Below are 19,606 nucleotides of genomic sequence, written 5' to 3'. Positions count from 1 at the left end.
TAAAATTGTGCCAAAATAATTATCAGTTGCGTAGAAAAGTCGAGGTGTTCTGGCATGAAAAGACTTGTGACATTACTCAGTAACACATTATGCACATTTTTTTGAAGGTCAATTACACTTCTTGCCATCGATCGCATAATTTTTTATCTATGTAAGAACAACATTAAATATGAAAACTAACTTGAAGCTCGGTCTTTTTTTAGTGTGAGTTACATGTTAAGTCATATCAAATACTAATGTGCCGGTAAAATTTTAAATAGTGGCATAAATGACTTATCTTCTTGGCCTGACATTTTTCAAATGGCTGATCCTCAAAGTGTTACGTTTTGAATGAGAGTTATAACGCCCTGTGATTTAAGAAATTCACTGCACATTCTCACACGTAACATAAATCATCTTGCGTGGAAATTTCCTTTGAAAGTAACGCATCTCAAGCCACTATTCGTAATATTTACTGGTGATCTGTTAGAAATGTAAACAATTGCGACGTCACGCACATTGAATGCACGTTACTTGTTACGGATGTACTGCATAATCTTCGATCTAAAACCTTTAACACTTTACGGTGTCGGCAAACTGGTCTGTGCATTGTGTAAATTACCCATTTTCTATGCAACCAAACTTTTATTTTGGTGTTATTCCCTGATTTATGTTTCATTGCTGCAGTATTATTCAGCAGTAGTGGACTAAAGTTCTTTGTCAGAGTATCAGATCTCACACGTCAAACCTACAAAACTTTAACTGAAATCTAAAACAATGAAAAATCCCAGAATTCTAAGAAATTCCTGGGTTTTTCCCGGACTTGTCCCGGATGAAAAAATTCCCGGGTTTTTCCCGGATCTCCCGAGCCATATACACCCTGCATTACTGTAGCATAATTCTGACAGTAACTGTGCTTTGTCTCCTAGGTTGCAACTTCTTTGTGGACTGTGAATCTTCCACATTGGTACTTTTCATATCGTAGCAGGGGACCTCATTAACACCCATCATATTACTGCTGGAAGAGCTTTTGACAGTGTGATAAACAGTTTAATTCCTTAATACCACAGTATGTGTCCATGACACAGAAGCAAGAAAATATATCAAGGAATAAAAGGAAATTCTACTGAATTGACAGATTCCTGAATGTCACAGGGGCTGCAGACGGTGAACATATACCCATACTTTGTCCTTCTGGAGCACAAGCAGAACTATACATAAATTGCAAGAATTTCTTTTCTATCAATACAAAAATCATCTGTGATGCCAATATGAAGATTTTGAATGTAGTAAGCCACTGGTCGAGTTTCATGCATGATGCACGCGTCTGAGACAATTGCAGAGTTGCTGCAGAATTTGAAAATTGGCAATATGATTGGTTGCTCGTTGCAGATAGTGGGTATCTTCTCTCCAAACATCTGTGTTCTGACCCTACACAGAGCCAAATGATGCTACAGTAGAGCTCATTTTTCTTAACATTTAAATTGTCCTTAGCTACCTCCATGTTTCTATTAGCTCATATCTCAAGCTGTAAAAAAAAAAGAGTATATGATTCCACTTAAATAAACATGTGCCATCAACAATAATGAATCATGGCAGCTGCAGTTGGCAGCAGTAAGGATTTAACAATAGATTCATCAATTACTAGCAAGTTTCTTTTTCATAATACACCAATCTTATCATTAATACAATATCATTTAATTTCTTTGAATTTTAATAATAATTTCTAGTATAAATTAGGCTAACACAATATTCTTGTCAAAAGGTGATGAATAATGTCTGCCAACAGCCAATATAATCTGAGAGGAAAGAAAATGCACATGCCAATAGTGTGTAGAAATGGCTTACTTCTTTGTTAAAAAGGTGTTACTACTTTACTTCCCCCATGAACCATAGACCTTGCCGTTGGTGGGGAGGCTTGCATGCCTCAGCGATACAGATGGCCGTACCATAGGTGCAACCACAACGGAGGGGTATCTGTTGAGAGGCCAGACAAACGTATGGTTCCTGAAGAGGGGCAGCAGCCTTTTCAGTAGTTGCAGGGGCAACAGTCTGGATGATTGACTGATCTGGCCTTGTAACATTAACCAAAACGGCCTTGCTGTGCTGGTACTGCGAACGGCTGAAAGCAAGGGGAAACTACAGCCGTAATTTTTCCTAAGGACATGCAGCTTTACTGTATGATTAAATGATGATGGCGTCCTCTTGGGTAAAATATTCCGGAGGTAAAATAGTCCCCCATTCGGATCTCCGGGCGGGGACTACTCAAGAGGACGTCGTTATCAGGAGAAAGAAAACTGGCATTCTACGGATCGGAGCGTGGAATGTCAGATCCCTTAATCGGGCAGGTAGGTTAGAAAATTTAAAAAGGGAAATGGATAGGTTAAAGTTAGATATACTGGGAATCAGTGAAGTTCGTTGGCAGGAGGAACAAGACTTTTGGTCAGGTGATTACCGGGTTATAAATACAAAATCAAATAAGGGTAATGCAGGAGTAGGTTTAATAATTAATAAAAAAATAGGAGTGCGGGTTAGCTACTACAAACAGCATAATGAATGCATTATTGTGGCCAAGATAGACACAAAGCCCATGCCTACTACAGTAGTACAAGTTTATATGCCAACTAGCTCTGCAGATGATGAAGAAATTGATGAAATGTATGACGAGATAAAAGAAATTATTCAGGTAGTGAAGGGAGACGAAAATTTAATAGTCATGGGTGACTGGAATTCGTCAGTAGGAAAAGGGAGAGAAGGAAACGTAGTAGGTGAATATGGATTGGGGGGAAGAAATGAAAGAGGAAGCCGCCTTGTAGAATTTTGCACAGAGCATAACTTAATCATAGCTAACACTTGGTTCAAGAATCATAAAAGAAGGTTGTATACCTGGAAGAATCCTGGAGATACTAAAAGGTATCAGATAGATTATATAATGGTAAGACAGAGATTTAGGAGCCAGGTTTTAAATTGTAAGACATTTCCAGGGGCAGATGTGGATTCTGACCACAATCTATTGGTTATGAACTGCAGATTAAAACTGAAGAAACTGCAAAAAGGTGGGAATTTAAGGAGATGGGACCTGGATAAACTGAAAGAACCAGAGGTTGTAGAGAGTTTCAGGGAGAGCATAAGGGAACAATTGACAGGAATGGGGGAAAGAAATACAGTAGAAGAAGAATGGGTAGCTCTGAGGGATGAAGTAGTGAAGGCAGCAGAGGATCAAGTAGGTAAAAAGACGAGGGCTAGTAGAAATCCTTGGGTAACAGAAGAAATATTGAATTTAATTGATGAAAGGAGAAAATATAAAAATGCAGTAAATGAAGCAGGCAAAAAGGAATACAAACGTCTCAAAAATGAGATCGACAGGAAGTGCAAAATGGCTAAGCAGGGATGGCTAGAGGACAAATGTAAGGATGTAGAGTCGTATATCACTAGGGGTAAGATAGATACTGCCTACAGGAAAATTAAAGAGACCTTTGGAGAGAAGAGAACCACTTGTATGAATATCAAGAGCTCAGATGGCAACCCAGTTCTAAGCAAAGAAGGGAAGGCAGAAAGGTGGAAGGAGTATGTAGAGGGTTTATACAAGGGCAATGTACTTGAGGACAATATTATGGAAATGGAAGAGGATGTAGATGAAGACGAAATGGGAGATAAGATACTGCGTGAAGAGTTTGACAGGGCACTGAAAGACCTGAGTCGAAACAAGGCCCCGGGAGTAGACAACATTCCATTAGAACTACTGCTGGCCTTGGGAGAGCCAGTCTTGACAAAACTCTACCATCTGGTGAGCAAGATGTATGAGACAGGCGAAATACCCACAGACTTCAAGAAGAATATGATAATTCCAATCCCAAAGAAAGCAGGTGTTGACAGATGTGAAAATTACCAAACTATCAGTTTAATAAGTCACAGCTGCAAAACACTAACGCGAATTCTTTACAGACGAATGGAAAAACTGGTAGAAGCGGACCTCGGGGAAGATCAGTTTGGATTCCATAGAAATGTTGGAACACGTGAGGCAATACTAACCTTACGACTTATCTTAGAAGAAAAATTAAGAAAAGGCAAACCTACGTTTCTAGCATTTGTAGACTTAGAGAAAGCTTTTGACAACGTTAACTGGAATACTCTCTTTCAAATTCTGAAGGTGGCAGGGGTAAAATACAAGGAGCGAAAGGCTATTTACAATTTGTACAGAAACCAGATGGCAGTTATAAGAGTCGAGGGGCATGAAAGGGAAGCAGTGGTTGGGAAAGGAGTGAGGCAGGGTTGTAGCCTCTCCCCGATGTTATTCAATCTGTATATTGAGCAAGCAGTAAAGGAAACAAAAGAAAAATTCGGAGTAGGTATTAAAATTCATGGAGAAGAAGTAAAAACTTTGAGGTTCGCCGATGACATTGTAATTCTGTCAGAGACAGCAAAGGACTTGGAAGAGCAGTTGAACGGAATGGACAGTGTCTTGAAAGGAGGATATAAGATGAACATCAACAAAAGCAAAACGAGGATAATGGAATGTAGTCAAATTAAATCAGGTGATGCTGAGGGAATTAAATTAGGAAATGAGACACTTAAAGTAGTAAAGGAGTTTTGCTATTTAGGGAGTAAAATAACTGATGATGGTCGAAGTAGAGAGGATATAAAATGTAGACTGGCAATGGCAAGGAAATCGTTTCTGAAGAAGAGAAATTTGTTAACGTCGAGTATAGATTTAAGTGTCAGGAAGTCGTTTCTGAAAGTATTTGTATGGAGTGTAGCCATGTATGGAAGTGAAACATGGACGATAACTAGTTTGGACAAGAAGAGAATAGAAGCTTTCGAAATGTGGTGCTACAGAAGAATGCTGAAGGTAAGGTGGATAGATCACGTAACTAATGAGGAGGTATTGAATAGGATTGGGGAGAAGAGAAGTTTGTGGCACAACTTGACTAGAAGAAGGGATCGGTTGGTAGGATATGTTTTGAGGCATCAAGGGATCACAAATTTAGCATTGGAGGGCAGCGTGGAGGGTAAAAATCGTAGAGGGAGACCAAGAGATGAATACACTAAGCAGATTCAGAAGGATGTAGGTTGCAGTAGGTACTGGGAGATGAAGAAGCTTGCACAGGATAGAGTAGCATGGAGAGCTGCATCAAACCAGTCTCAGGACTGAAGACCACAACAACAACAAACTTTAGTTACAACTAAAGAAGTAAGAAATTTAGTTCTCCAACATTACTAAAAGAGATTATTATACGGAAAAAGTTTACTAAGGTAGTCCTCGCTAAAGAATTAAGAGTTACTATATGAGTAATTTATACTAGTTTAACGCTCACCACCCTAAGACATGGGGAGAAATTACATCATTGTCTAATGCCTTTAAGAATTCTAGCCCTTTTTCTGTATTGCTCACCTCTAGCTATTTGTTCTTTGTTTGGTTCTTTAATTATTTTTCTGTGCTCATAGTCTACCTTGTTATTTTTAGAATTTCTGTTAGTTTTTTCCAGATGACAGTATCTAATGCTTTCAAAGGACAGATGAAACTTATATAAATTTTTCTGTCAGCTCTAAAATGTTCTTCAGCTGTTAATGCAAAAGCTTAAGATTGCTTCTATCATGCCTCTGCCTTCTTGGAAGCCAAATTTGTCTTCAGAAAAATAAGCTTCAGTTCTATTCTTCATGCATCTATGTAATTACTCTTGCTAATATTTTTGAATCATGGCTTAGAATGCTCAATGTCCAATGAAAATAATAAACAGATCAGACATTTAGTTTCTTGATCTAATGCTAATAACAATTCACATATTATGTTATCAATACCACAAGTTTTATTATTTTTCATATTATTTAATGTTTTTCAACTGCTGTTTTTGTAATTTCAGGCCTCATTTCGACTAGTTCAACTTCTTCTGACTTTGCTACGTCCTTCAATTGTACTGGCTCACAATACAACTCTTTAATGTATGGTTACTGGCTATTAGCTACAACTGGATCAAATTCCTTTGTTGCTTGTGTTTTCCAAAATGATTTCTTAACAGGTTTTGTTCCTTAGGGTGTACAGTTTTCATTGATTTTGTCACATATAGCTTGTAACTTTCTTTGGCTTTTTGTTTCTCTGTTAACTAAACTCCTTAGTCTATTGTATTCTGGGCGATTTTCTCCTTTGATTTTCTCATTGTTTTATTACTAATATGATGTGAACATTTACCAAAGGTTTCCTCAGTTCTGTTACTGGGAGACCAATTGTGTGGTTTGCTACATTTACTACTACCTATTTTGATTTTCCCACGTGTTTGTCTTTAAGTAGCAATTTTTCTGTATTTCAATAGCTTCCTCTGTTACTGCGTTTAATTTATTTATAGACCACCTCACAGTTTGTACTTTGTGTTCACAATTTCTTTTCGTTGCAGTTTGCATTGCATTGTAACTACATTATGGTCACTGCATATATCACCTCCAGCATATGTTTTAATTTCACTGATTTGGTATCTGAGTTTCTACCCGACCATATTGCAGTTAATATGAAATCATCGTTTATCATCTGGTTTCATTCATAGCTTCTTGGGTAATTTTGAAATAATGTCCGAGATTGTCAGCTCTTTTTTCAAGCAGAAGTCAGTGTGTCTTTAACCACTCTGATTTCTAGTCCCTAATTCACGGTTCTGTCACTTCAGTTTCTTCTATGTCTCCTACCACAGCATGCTAGTCGCCTGGTATAATAATTGCAGAACTTCATCTATCTGTTCATTCACTTCATCTATTTCATCATCACTACATCCAGATGTAGGAATTATACTCAGATGACAGCTAAAACAAGTGGTTCTTTCACTTAACAGTATTCTGCCATTATACAGTAATTAGTTTTAGGCACTTCTTCCCACTTACCCATAGTATTACATAGCATGAAATAACAAAAAAAAGACTACAGAGGCAGCATACAGCAACACATAAATTAACTGCAGTTACAATAACACCACCATGCTCCTTCATGTTTTAGTAATTTTGACATGCCAAGTGCTTGTCACAATGAAATGTCTTCTAACTTTAAATGAATAAAATTGTAGATACTATAAAACGTAATGAACGGGTAGTAAAAATACATACCGTCAATAGCATGTATAGCAACAGGCACTGGGAACCCTCTCTGCTGTACAGTACCCTTGACAACATGACCATACGTTCCACTACCCAAGACATCAGTCTTCACTTCCAGAAAGTTGCGTGGTATGTTCCACACCTGTTGTTTCAGCTTTTCATAATGATTTGGTCGTTCCTCCTCCTCTTCTGGCACATAACCATTGTGTATGTAGCTGTTGCTTTCCTTTAAACAGAAGTACAATTTTAATTACATATATTTCTTGATGAAAAGTAAAATGAACAGATGAATGCAAATACACACACACACACACACACTTTTTCTCTACATTCAAGAACAGCTTCGAGCTCCACCACACTCATTCATTTCTTGTATTAATATTCCACACACTTCCTTATCTACATATTTCCTTAATCTCGTTCTCATTAGTCCAGAATCCCACATAAATGAGTGACAAAATACATACTGGTTATACAAAAATGACTTGTGGATTCTACTTAATATTGGCTCCTCCATCATAACAAATGTGGAAAAGACACACTATACTGAACAAGAACAAACAGCACAATAACAAAGGGAAAGCACAAGTATATTAATAGTTTGGCACACAGACTCCTTATCATATGCTGATTTTTACTGTTGCTGTTATCTCCTGTGCAATCAAATTTATATTCAAGTTTGCCAATCTAGACAGCAACAGGTACAACAACAGATCATTGTCCAGTGCACGTGTATAAGCACTAGTGTTTCTGTAGGCGTTTGATGCCCACTTCTGTTTTGGAAGATTCATTTCTTTCAGAATTTACACAAACAATGGCATAGACATCACAGGATGAGATGAAAAATAACACTTACCGCCTCAGGAAGCATTTGCCCCATGACTCTTATCCATGAGAATCAGATATCAAATCTCTACTCGTGTCTTTAGATTTAGCTTTTCCACAGTTTCCCATAATTCATTTCAGGCTAATATAAGAATAATAATTTTAATATGATAGAATTGTTGGCCTTCCCCATCTCTGTCAAACTCACTTTAGAATCCTAAAATAGCTTCCTGAACTCGAGATGTAGGGCCAGACTGTGCTGAATGCAACTAATCTTAATAAGCTTGGTCATTTAACACACCTGAATATAAGAATAAAGGCAGCTGCTTAACATCAATGGTTATTTTCACAGCACATTTCACTTTGATAATCACTTTTTCCTGCTCATATTCCTTCTGTTTCCTAATATTTCTAACTGCACTGTGTTGCTGCATGCCAAGGACAAAACTGGATGATGATATGCAAATCTGCCTTCACATAGTATTCATAAACCTTGTTGGAATTTAAGTGTTTGGTTACCTGACATGGAGAAACACTGTCAATGCATGGTTTATTTTGTGACCCAGTACTTTCTTCTAGGTCCTTTTGAATGTCAAACATGGAAAATGTACCTATACCCTTCCTTCCTATTTCAGCACAATAAAACAAAACAGAAAAGACTGGGAGGACTACTGGAAAGGATGAGAAAGCTCGCTACTGACCCATTAAAATCGGCGAGTTTTTGCTGCAAATGAGTTTCAACAAATACAGCAGGGACTGTGCAGTTATTATTTAGTTTCAGTGCCTATTCCTTTCTTTAGTTCATCACTCAACTTTAATTTAACGTGTCTTTATACCAGTCTCCACTTTCTTACGATTTATAGGCTGTCAAAATAGCTGCAACGTTCCAAAATCACAGTCAATGATGGTCACTAAAGAACACCCAGAGCTCCTGGTAACTTCAACACTTGAAAATGTACACAATATTTTCATGAAAAATTATAACTGTGTCTCTTCAAATGAACTTTTACTCAATTTAGATAAGATACAATATACGACATTCAGTACTGCACATGGCCTGACCATACTATGACAAATAATGCATGAAGGTAAATCAATAAATGACACAGAATATTCTAAATTTTCTGCAAATCACATGTTAAAGATATTTTTAAACATCTAAGCTCTACAGCTTCCACATTATAGATAACTATGGTCAGGAAAATTATGTGAAAATGAAAACAGGAAAAGTAAATTGAAATTAATGGTTTTTAGTCAAAGCAGTGATTTTATGAGATATTGCAAAATTTGTAGTTTTGCTGCATAAAAATGTTATAAATCTGAGGACTAGAGTATACTAATATTCGTAGCTGATAGTTACTGAACATTAAAACTGTATTATGACTTCTAATCTCCTCAAGGAGACTTTTGTGGTGTGTATACAGTGTAACCTTGATTTTACATTCTCTGATTTTATGTTTTCACACTTCCATGCCATAAATTTGTAACCTCTGTGAAAAACCCATAAGATCAATGCTATAAATTCCATGATTTTTCATTTCTTCCTAGTAAGGTTTACCTCGATTCTACATTCTTACCCGATGTCTCACTTGACGACTTCGTCCCGTTTTCGTCCTATTGACATTTGATGAGACTAAACGAGTTACAAGTTGCACAAAACACAGACGATTCACACTGCAGGTGGTGGTGGAGTCAAGGGAATATTTTTGGCCATTGCATAGAGGGGAGATGTAACAGAGGAAATGCTGACGTAATCCACGATTAGTGTTGCCAACCCAACTTGCATCGTTCAGCTTCATCGCGCAATTATGTACAACTACTGCTAGGTTGTGGCAGCAATGCAAAAACACGACAATCAATGCAAAGTGTTCTGGACCAAGTCAATACGTGATGAAGGGGGCAACTACTGCTAGGCTGTGGCAGCAATGCAAAAACATGGCAATCAATGCAAAGTGTTCTGGACCACGCTATTACGTGATGAAGGGGGACAATCACCACCTTTTCTTTTGCCACTTATAACTCAGTCTCGTCTTTTTGCATGTTATTTCCGATGTACCGTATTTAGAAACAATATCAATTGGCAACCTTTTAAATTCAAATGCTGACTTTCACAGAATATGCTCAGACAGAATCAAGGAAACATCAGCCATCTCTGGCTAGTGAGCTTTTATTGGCTGGTGACTTGTTAGTCACTCAACGGCCAGTGCAGCCACCAAACCACACTAACACACTTTGCTTAGCTCACTAGGATTACAGACCTTAGCCTACAAAACATTCAAAATTCCTAAAGTACTGGATTATAAATTATAAACAGGCAAGGAAGCTATAAATCATTCTCTTCCTAGGTAGCAATTTTACTGACAATCAACATCAACTGACATGATCAAATCGCAAAACCGTAAACGAACAAGAAAGAAATTTCAAAATTTTATGTCATGTAATAGACCTATTAGGAAATACTGTAGGGTATATAACTGAAAAGACTATCACTTTTGCCAATTATGTACAAGGTAATTGTGCCATTTCCCAACATGCTAATGCCACAAATCATATCTTAATATACACAGTTTTGATGGTTCTTTCATTTTTTGTTCACCTCAAGAATAGCAAAAATTTATAGCCTAGAAGGTGAAATAAACTGAAATGTAATATCTCTGATGTATGTTTTCCACCTTCAGCCAACAGCTGTATAGCATGGCGACGTCACGCCAATACAGCCACTTCTACCATATAAGGTGATAAACAGCAAGCTTACTTGGTGGCTTGTTTCAAATTAAGGCTGATGTGATTGGTGTATAGCAAGTGGAGTGACTGCAACTTCCACTCAGGTTTAATTTATATAGTTATACCTCATGTGCACTTCACTACCATGCTCGGAGCCTGTCGACATAATCCATAACATATCGTGCCTCTACCAACTGTAGCAAACGTAGGCTACTCCATTTGCTATGTGCAGCACCACAATTACCAGGACACATTCAGCAAACAGTTGTGTGATTGCCTGTTTGTCTTTGTCGCAGTCCTCAATGGCGTTTAATGTGTTGTGATGACAGACAGATTGTTATAAATATAATGGACTGGTGGGACAGCGAAACATGGAAATCACAGCAGGCTTAACTTTATTTCATATTCACTGGTATAAACAAGTACGTCACGTGAAGGAAAACTTGTCTATATATACACATGCTTTCACAAAACCTGCTGCATTTACATTATAGCGAGCAACGAGTTCGAAGTGCGTATGGCATACATTGGCAATACTGCAGAACGCTTCACTTCAACCAATCACTCAGCACAAGGATAAACAAAAATTTACAAGCAATACACAAGAGCTTGCTGCACTCATATCACCAGAGTATGCAGTGGAACCATATGCTAAAGAAGGAAAACGCACACCCCCACATGTTTCACTCAGACACCTTTCACAGTTTCCTATTTAATTCAACACGTCCATCGATTTTTGCTTTTTCCTGCGTGTGCACAAATGAAGGATCTCTCAAAAACATGTTTTGATGTATAATTTGTGGCCATAGCATATTGGAAAATAGCTCCATTATCTTGTACCCAGATACGAATCTCAATTTCTTTTTGACAAGTTTTTACTTGCTGTTAGACATCTGTGATTTTTTAAGAACTGATTAAATTCATTGCCATCTACTATTGTACAAACATTGTATTGTATGTTTCATTCCTTCACTTATACAGACTTAAGGTATTGGACAGGATTATGATTAAAAATCATGTATGCCAATTACATATCCTTTTGCTCATATTTTGAGGGTTTCAACATTTTCCTTGATTCTGCTTTTTCCTAAATTTTCCTTTTTTGAGTCTGGACCACATGGAAAGTTAAAATATTTTCACTGTTATCTTAAACCGACAGCTCATTTCCCACACGACAAACATCGACGTGACAACTAAAATAGCACAGAAATTAGCAAAAATAAAATGTAATTTGGGCAAAGTAAACAACACCAAATTTGTCAAAATAAATAAATAAATAAAACGAAATTGGTCAAAACTATCAGTGAATTTCACAAAAAATAACATCAAATTTGACAAAACAAAACCAGTAAAGCTGGCAAAAAAAATTAAGACCGAATTTGGCTAGAAGAACAAGGCCAAATTTGGCAACAACAATTGGACCGAATTTGGCAAGAAGAATATGACCAAATCTGGCAAGAAACAACATAAAAGTTGCCAAAAAAGAACACCACCAATTATGGCAAAAAAAACACGGAATACTGATATTTCAGAAAAATAACACCAAATTTGGCACAAAAAATTACACTGTATTTGGCAAAAACAACATCGACTTTGGCAGAAAATGATATCAGATGTGGCAGAAAAATACACCGAAATTGGCAAATAGTACATCAAATTTGGAAAAAAATACACCACATTTGGCAAAAAATTCATTGAATTTGGCAAATAAATAATAACGAATTTGGTAATAGTATTAACTACTTGAAAAAATAAGAAATAGGGCAAAAATAACACCAATTATGGAATAAAATTCACTTGTGTTAACGTGCCACAGCAATGCCTCTGCGATGTGGTTACCGTCATCGCTGGCGGTGCAGCGTACCTGTGTATCGCAGTCTGAAGGCGATTGAAATACACGACACAGAGGGATAGAGAAACAATTAAAATCGCTCAAAAGAGGAAAGGCCGCTGGACCTGATGGGATACCAGTTCTATTTTACACAGAGTACGCGAAGGAACTTGCCCCCTTCTTGCAGCGGTGTACCGTAGGTCTCTAGAAGAGCGTAGTGTTCCAAAGGATTGGAAAAGGGCACAGGTCATCCCCGTTTTCAAGAAGGGACGTCGAACAGATGTGCAGAACTATATCTCTAACGTCGATCAGTTGTAGAATTTTGGAACACATATTATGTTCGAGTACAATGACTTTTCTGGAGACTAGAAATCTACTCTGTAGGAATCAGCATGCGTTTCGAAAAAGACGGTTGTGTGAAACCCAGCTCGCGCTATTCGTCCACAAGACTCAAAGGGCCATAGACACGGGTTCACAGGTAGATGCCGTGTTTCTTGACTTCTGCAAGGCGTTCGATACAGTTCCCCACAGTCGTTTAATGAACAAAGTAAGAGTATATAGACTATCAGACCAATTGTGTGATTGGATTGAAGAGTTCCTAGATAACAGAACGCAGCACGTCATTCTCAATGGAGAGAAGTCTTCCGAAGTAAGAGTGATTTCAGGTGTGCCACTGGGGAGTGTCATAGGACCGTTGCTATTCACAATATACATAAATGACCTCGTGGATGACATCGGAAGTTCACTGAGGCTTTTTGCAGATGATGCTGTGGTATATCGAGAGGTTGCAATGATGGAAAATTGTACTGAAATGCAGGAGGATCTGCAGTGAATTGACGCATGGTGCAGAGAATGGCAATTGAATCTCAATGTAGACAAGTGTAATGTGCTGTGAATACATAGAAAGAAAGATCCTTTATCATTTAGCTGCAATATATCAGGTCAGCAACTGGAAGCAGTTAATTCCATAAATTATCTGGGAGTACACATTAGGAGTGATTTAAAATCAAATGATCATATAAAGTTGATCGTCGGTAAAGCAGATGCCAGACTGAGATTCATTGGAAGAATCCTAAGGAAATGCAATCTGAAAACAAAGGAAGTAGGTTACATATGCTTGTTCACACACTGCTTGAATACTGCTCATCAGTGTGGGATCCGTACCAGATAGGGTTGATAGAAGAGATAGCGAAGATCCAACGGAGAGCAGCGCGCTTCGTTACATGATCATTTAGTAATTGCGAAAGCGTTACGGAGATGATAGATAAACTCCAGTGGAACACTCTGCAGGAGAGACGCTCAGTAGCTCAGTACGGGCTTTTGATAAAGTTTCGAGAACATACCTTCACCGAAGAGTCAAGCAGTATATTGCTCCCTCCTACGTATATCTCGCGAAGAGACCATGAGGATAAAATCAGAGAGATTAGAGCCCACACAGAAGCATACCGACAATCCTTCTTTCCACGAACAATACGAGACTGGAATAGAAGGGAGAACCGATAGAGGTACTCAGGGTACCCTCCGCCACACACCGTCAGGTAGCTTGCGGAGTATGGATGTAGATGTAAAATAAGACTGAATGTGGCAAAAATATAACACAGAGTTTGGCCATAAAATAAAATGCTTTTTTCTTGTCCCTACAAACAATTTCAGATTTTGGAGACAAAAATATCAAAAAATTGACTTAAATTTCCTATTTTTATTTATGAATGTTCTATGGCATCATATTATTCAGTAACCCGTCACAAAAGAATGTGTTTGTTGCACAGGAGCTTGTAATAAGGTTAAAATGTGATGTACACTCTAGAACATCTTGTAGACAGTTTTTAAATAGTTGGGCATACAAATAACAGCCTTACAGCATAGTTACTGTCTTATGAAGTTTGCCGTCAATAATCAATCACAGTTTGAAAACAGTAGTGATATTCATAAATATAATACTGCAAGGAGTGAGGTATTCAGCCATGAAAATCTCTTGACAGTCTACCAGTAGAGTAAAAGATTTAATAAATAATAAAATAACATTCAAATACAAACTGAAATCATATCAGCGAGACAACTCTTATTAGGTAAAAGAATTTCTAATGTGTAGCAGTATGGTGTGTGTGTGTGTGTGTGTGTGTGTGTGTGTGTGGTTTTCAAGACAGACTGAAAATAGTTAAGTGTAAATCTCTTAGGCAAGGAAAAAACCTCAAGAAATCATGTAAACAGTCAGCAAGATGCTATATTTGTCACTGTAAGTGACTTGTTCTACATCACAGCAAGAAATAACAAATGTGTTGAACAGAACAAGGTATTCAGTTGCACTGATGTATGGTTTTCTGAGGATTTATGTACAACATAAAAATTACAGTCACACGGACAACTGCTTCAATATTGAAAAGCCATGTCCAGCCTGTCTCAATGACACTACAAATCAGTAGTCTGCAAGCCACTGTACAATGTGTGGTGGATAGTGGATTATATAGGAATTATTCACAATAAATGATGACAGCCAAAACAGTTGCAGGATAAAGATTTATTAAAATTCTTGATCAAGGTTTCGGTATATATAAACATACCTTCATCAGAAGTAAAATATCTAAAATTACATCCTGCGATGGAGATTAATAAAACATCTACACCTACATCTACATCTACATGTTTACTCTGCAATTCACATTTAAGTGCTTGGAAGAGGGTTCATCGAACCACAATCATACTATCTCTCTACCATTCCACTCCCGAACAGCGCGCGGGAAAAACGAACACCTAAACCTTTCAGTTTGAGCTCTGATTTCTCTTATTTTATTTTGATGATCATTCCTACCTATGTAGGTTGGTCTCAACAAAATATTTTCGCATTCGGAAGAGAAAGTTGGTGACTGAAATTTCATAAATATATCTCGCCGCGACGAAAAACGTCTTTGCTTTAATGACTTCCATTCCAACTCGCGTATCATATCTGCCATACTCTCTCCCCTATTACGTGATAATACAAAACGAGCTGCCCTTTTTTGCACACTTTCGATGTCCTCCGTCAATCCCACCTGGTAAGGATCCCACACCCCACAGCAATATTCTAACAGAGGACGAACGAGTGTAGTGTAAGCTGTCTCTTTAGTGGACTTGTTGCATCTTCTAAGTGTCCTGCCAATGAAATGCAACCTTTGGCTTGCCTTCCCCACAATATTATCTATGTGGTCTTTTCAACTGAAGTTGTTCGTAATTTTAACACCCAAGTACTTAGTTGAATTGACAGCCTTGAGAATTGTACTATTTATCGAGTAATCGAATTCCAACGGATTTCTTTTGGAACTCATGTGGAACACCTCACACTTTTCATTATTTAGCATCAACTGCCACCTGCCACACCATATAGCAATCTTTTCTAAATCGCTTTGCAACTGATACTGGTCTTCGGATGACCTTACTAGACGGTAAATTACAACATCATCTGTGAACAACCTAAGAGAACTGCTCAGATTGTCACCCAGGTCATTTATATAGATCAGGAACAGCAGAGGTTCCAGGACGCTTCCCTCGAGAACACCTGATATCACTTCAGTTTTACTTGATAACTTGCCGTGTATTACTACGGACTGCGACCTTCCTGACAGGAAATAATGAATCCAGTCGTACACCCATAGGCCTGCAGCTTGATTAGAAGTCGCTTGTGAGGAACGGTGTCAAAAGCTTTCCGGAAATCTAGAAATACGGAATCAACTTGAGATCCCCTGTCGATAGCAGCCATTACTTCGTGCGAATAAAGAGCTAGCTGCGTTGCACAAGAACGATGTTTTCTGAAACCATGCTGATTGCGTATCAATAGATCGTTCCCTTCGAGGTGATTCATAATGTGTGAATACAGTATATGCTCCAAAACCCTACTGCAAACTGACGTCAATGTTATAGGTCTGTAGTTCGATGGATAACTCCTACTACCCTTCTTAAACACTGGTGCGACCTGCGCAATTTTCCAATCCAAACAGTACTGCCAAAGGTGTCGTCAGTAGTTAAGACATCATCTCCATTTATACAACATGATTGTGGACACAGGGTTGATGGCTGCAGCGTTGTGCTCTCCTTGTCACGCTGGTAATGCACAGTATGAAAATGGCTGAGGCTGCTTTCTGCTCCTTAGTGAAACATGCATGTGGAACACGGATAAAAAGTGCTGAGAAGTCGGCTGTTCTTAATGTTTTTCATAAATTTTCAGAGATAATTGGCTTTTAAGTTTTGTATATAATGCAGTTGACAAACAAATCCACATCGTATGTGTAGCGCAGTCGGGACTGTAATGGAATGTTAACAAAATGCAGTTATTCGTGTATTGGTTCAAATCTCCCCAGAATGACTTTTTCTCGTTCAGTCTGAAATACCTACATCTTGTAATTATAAAACTCATCATTTTTTATGAATAATGCACGTCTTCTTGTTTCTAATTACATACTGCACGCGAAACTCCTATTTCCATTTCAAACACAAATCCTTAATTTTCGATGTTTTATGAAAGACTGTTCATAAAAGTTGTTTAAATTAAGAAAACATAATTTAACTTTTAAGGTAAAAATTAAAAACCAATTCCTCTTTATTTGGACTATGTCCATCATTTTATACCACAGAGGTACAGAAGTATCGTAGAAACATGAAAAACAATCATTTTCACAGCATCGAGCACATCATACAAATGCTGCATTTTTACATTTGCCACTGCACCATTACAACAATATGAACCCAACAGAACTGATCTGGAGACATGCTGCGAGATTTGGCCCGAGAAGTAACAAGACTGTTAAGCTGCCAGACGTACTGGAACTAATGCACGCAGCTTTTTCACATGTCACTGCCGAAAGCTGGTGGGATATAGGACGGATCATCATAGAAGAAGAGAAAATGCTGCACCTGGTTGGCTTTGTGGATTCTGTTGTTGATAGGCTTCTTATCAACATAGGAGGCGACACTTCCAGAAGTGAAACGTATTTCTCGGATTCGGATAAGGAAGGAGCTAACAGATTACCACACAACTGACTGTAAAGTAATACCTTCAGTGGCTTCAATATTTAACTATACGGTGAAATCCTTCAATACTCTCTTACGTCACACACAATGCATGCAGAAAAATTATCGTGTGGTTATGTCAGGAATTTCATCATTCTTGTTTTTAATTACAACAAAACGATAACATGTTGCAGATTACATCTAATCATCCAAGGAGCGTATTGTGGGCAATTTGCAGTGTATTATTTCATTCTGCTAAAAAATTAAATGACACTTGAAGTTGTACTGCTCCTCTGCTCATCTCTTTTTACGTGTGAACTGCAACTGGCCACATCACTGCAGGCTAGCTGTACCAGCTGACCGGCCAGAGCTGTCCAAGTTAAATGCGTCGGTAAAGCTGTTGTCCCATATTATCGTTAAGTCAATGTGCACACAACACACAGCACAGAACATACCCTTATTATTGTACTTGACAGTACTCGAGACAGCTTGGCTGTAGTCCGACATGAAACGGAAATCAATTGAGGTTCCAGCAAACGTGGAAGAAAACATAGTGCAATGTTTACATCAGGTTTATACGTAGACTGAATGGATTATAGTACATTATTTCTTGTAATGGACATCCACAATTATCAATGATCAGTTGTTCTCATGGATTATCCCAACAGCTGCAGAAATTTCCAAAACTGTCATATTGAATAAGAATAGATATGATCCTGAACAACAAATATGACACTTGTCTTTCATGGTTCAAGTTCACTTTCAATAGCTTGTCATCGCGAACAATTACATATTCAGTCTTACAAAAACATTTATTCTCTGTAATGTGCCTTGACACTTGTCACAATTAAATAGCATTTTAGGCCTTCTTCGGTAAACTAGTCAACAACAATTGAGTATTTAAAGTTCAGAAAAGGGTTAAGTGTTGGTTTGGGACACTTCTCTGTTTTCAGTCATATGGTGGCTACATGTCACATCACATAATAAATAGAAGGATAGTTTTTGTTGCAGGACACACAGAAATGGTGTGGAGGGGAGTTCTCGACGCAGCAGCCCAGGGATGTGGAGTCAACAAAGCACATTCGAAGGGAATGTGAGCCGACTGTGCTATGTATAGTGTCAAATATGTCTCGTCTTCATACGATCAAGATGGTGATGCACTGGATTTCCTACAACTTGTTGAAGTTCGGCAGCAAATAAGATACAGGGTGGATTCTTTATATAGAGTGTTTCACATACAACCCTAGTGTAATGCCCAGTGTTGTGCAGGAACCAATACAGGGAAGGCAGGCTCTGATCACTGCATATGTTGAAGCCTGTCCCTCAAACTTTGGTTGGACTCTGTCAGGTGGTGCAATGATTGTAACCAAACTAGGTGAGTTAGCAATACCTTGGTAAAGTGTCCACAAAAATCAGCATGTCAGCAGCATCTGCTCACAAACTCGAGCTGGAACTTTGTGAAGTAACTTCTGTGCACCGAGCAAGGTGGCACAGTCATTAGCACACTGGACTCGCATTCGGGAGGACAATGGTTCAATCTCACGTCCGCCCATCCTGATTCAGGTTTTCTGCGATTTCCCTAAATCACTTCAGGCTCCTTTGAAAGAGTGTAGCCGACTACCTTCTCTGTCCTTCCTTAATCCACTGGGACCAATGACCTCACTGTTTGGCCCCTAACCCAAATCAATCAACCAACTTTAGTGCACTGACTGACCGATTGAGGAACTGTTGCTTGAAGTCAATACTGCAACCGACTATTGCAGTCCTTCTTTGATGAAGAATATGATCCTGAAGTGCTTTCTTTCTGGAGAAGCACAGCTGCATTTACCGGGATGTGTAAAACTGCAGAACAACTGACAGCTATACAGTCTTTCATGATGGAGTCCCCAGATAAAAAGATCTTGGTTTCCTCGCCTTGTAAAATTCAGATAAAATTCTGAGCTTTCAAAGATTGCATGTGTCATCATTGTCATGGGCTAAGTCCAACCGTTATAAAACTGGCGAGGCTGCGATTTCTATGCCCAGATGACAACACCCAATTGGCTGGACTATATCATAGTGATATTAAGGAAACTGCCTGTACTGAGGTGGTGCACTATCTCTGCAGGTTACAACTGCACTCGCTATCAAGTGCCACTCACAGTGGCATAGCTCACACTAGCTTTATTGAATGCAAGCTTCTGTGCATTGGTA

The 19,606-nt window shown here is 38.3% G+C and overlaps 1 protein-coding gene across 1 annotated transcript in view; it reads right to left on the bottom strand.

Moving 5' to 3' along the window:
- The window catches only part of LOC124554833 (putative tyrosine-protein kinase Wsck), a 161,964-nt gene that overhangs the window by 48,552 nt on the left and 93,806 nt on the right, over window positions 1–19,606 (bottom strand). The window contains exon 7 of the mRNA XM_047128496.1: window positions 7,063–7,279. Within this exon, the coding sequence (XP_046984452.1) occupies window positions 7,063–7,279 (217 nt within the window). The remainder of the gene's footprint in view (window positions 1–7,062; window positions 7,280–19,606) is intronic.

Source organism: Schistocerca americana, chromosome X (genome assembly GCF_021461395.2).
Source record: "Schistocerca americana isolate TAMUIC-IGC-003095 chromosome X, iqSchAmer2.1, whole genome shotgun sequence".
In the NCBI taxonomy this organism is placed as follows: Eukaryota; Metazoa; Arthropoda; class Insecta; order Orthoptera; family Acrididae; genus Schistocerca; species Schistocerca americana.
This window is presented reverse-complemented; position numbering and strand designations above follow the sequence as displayed.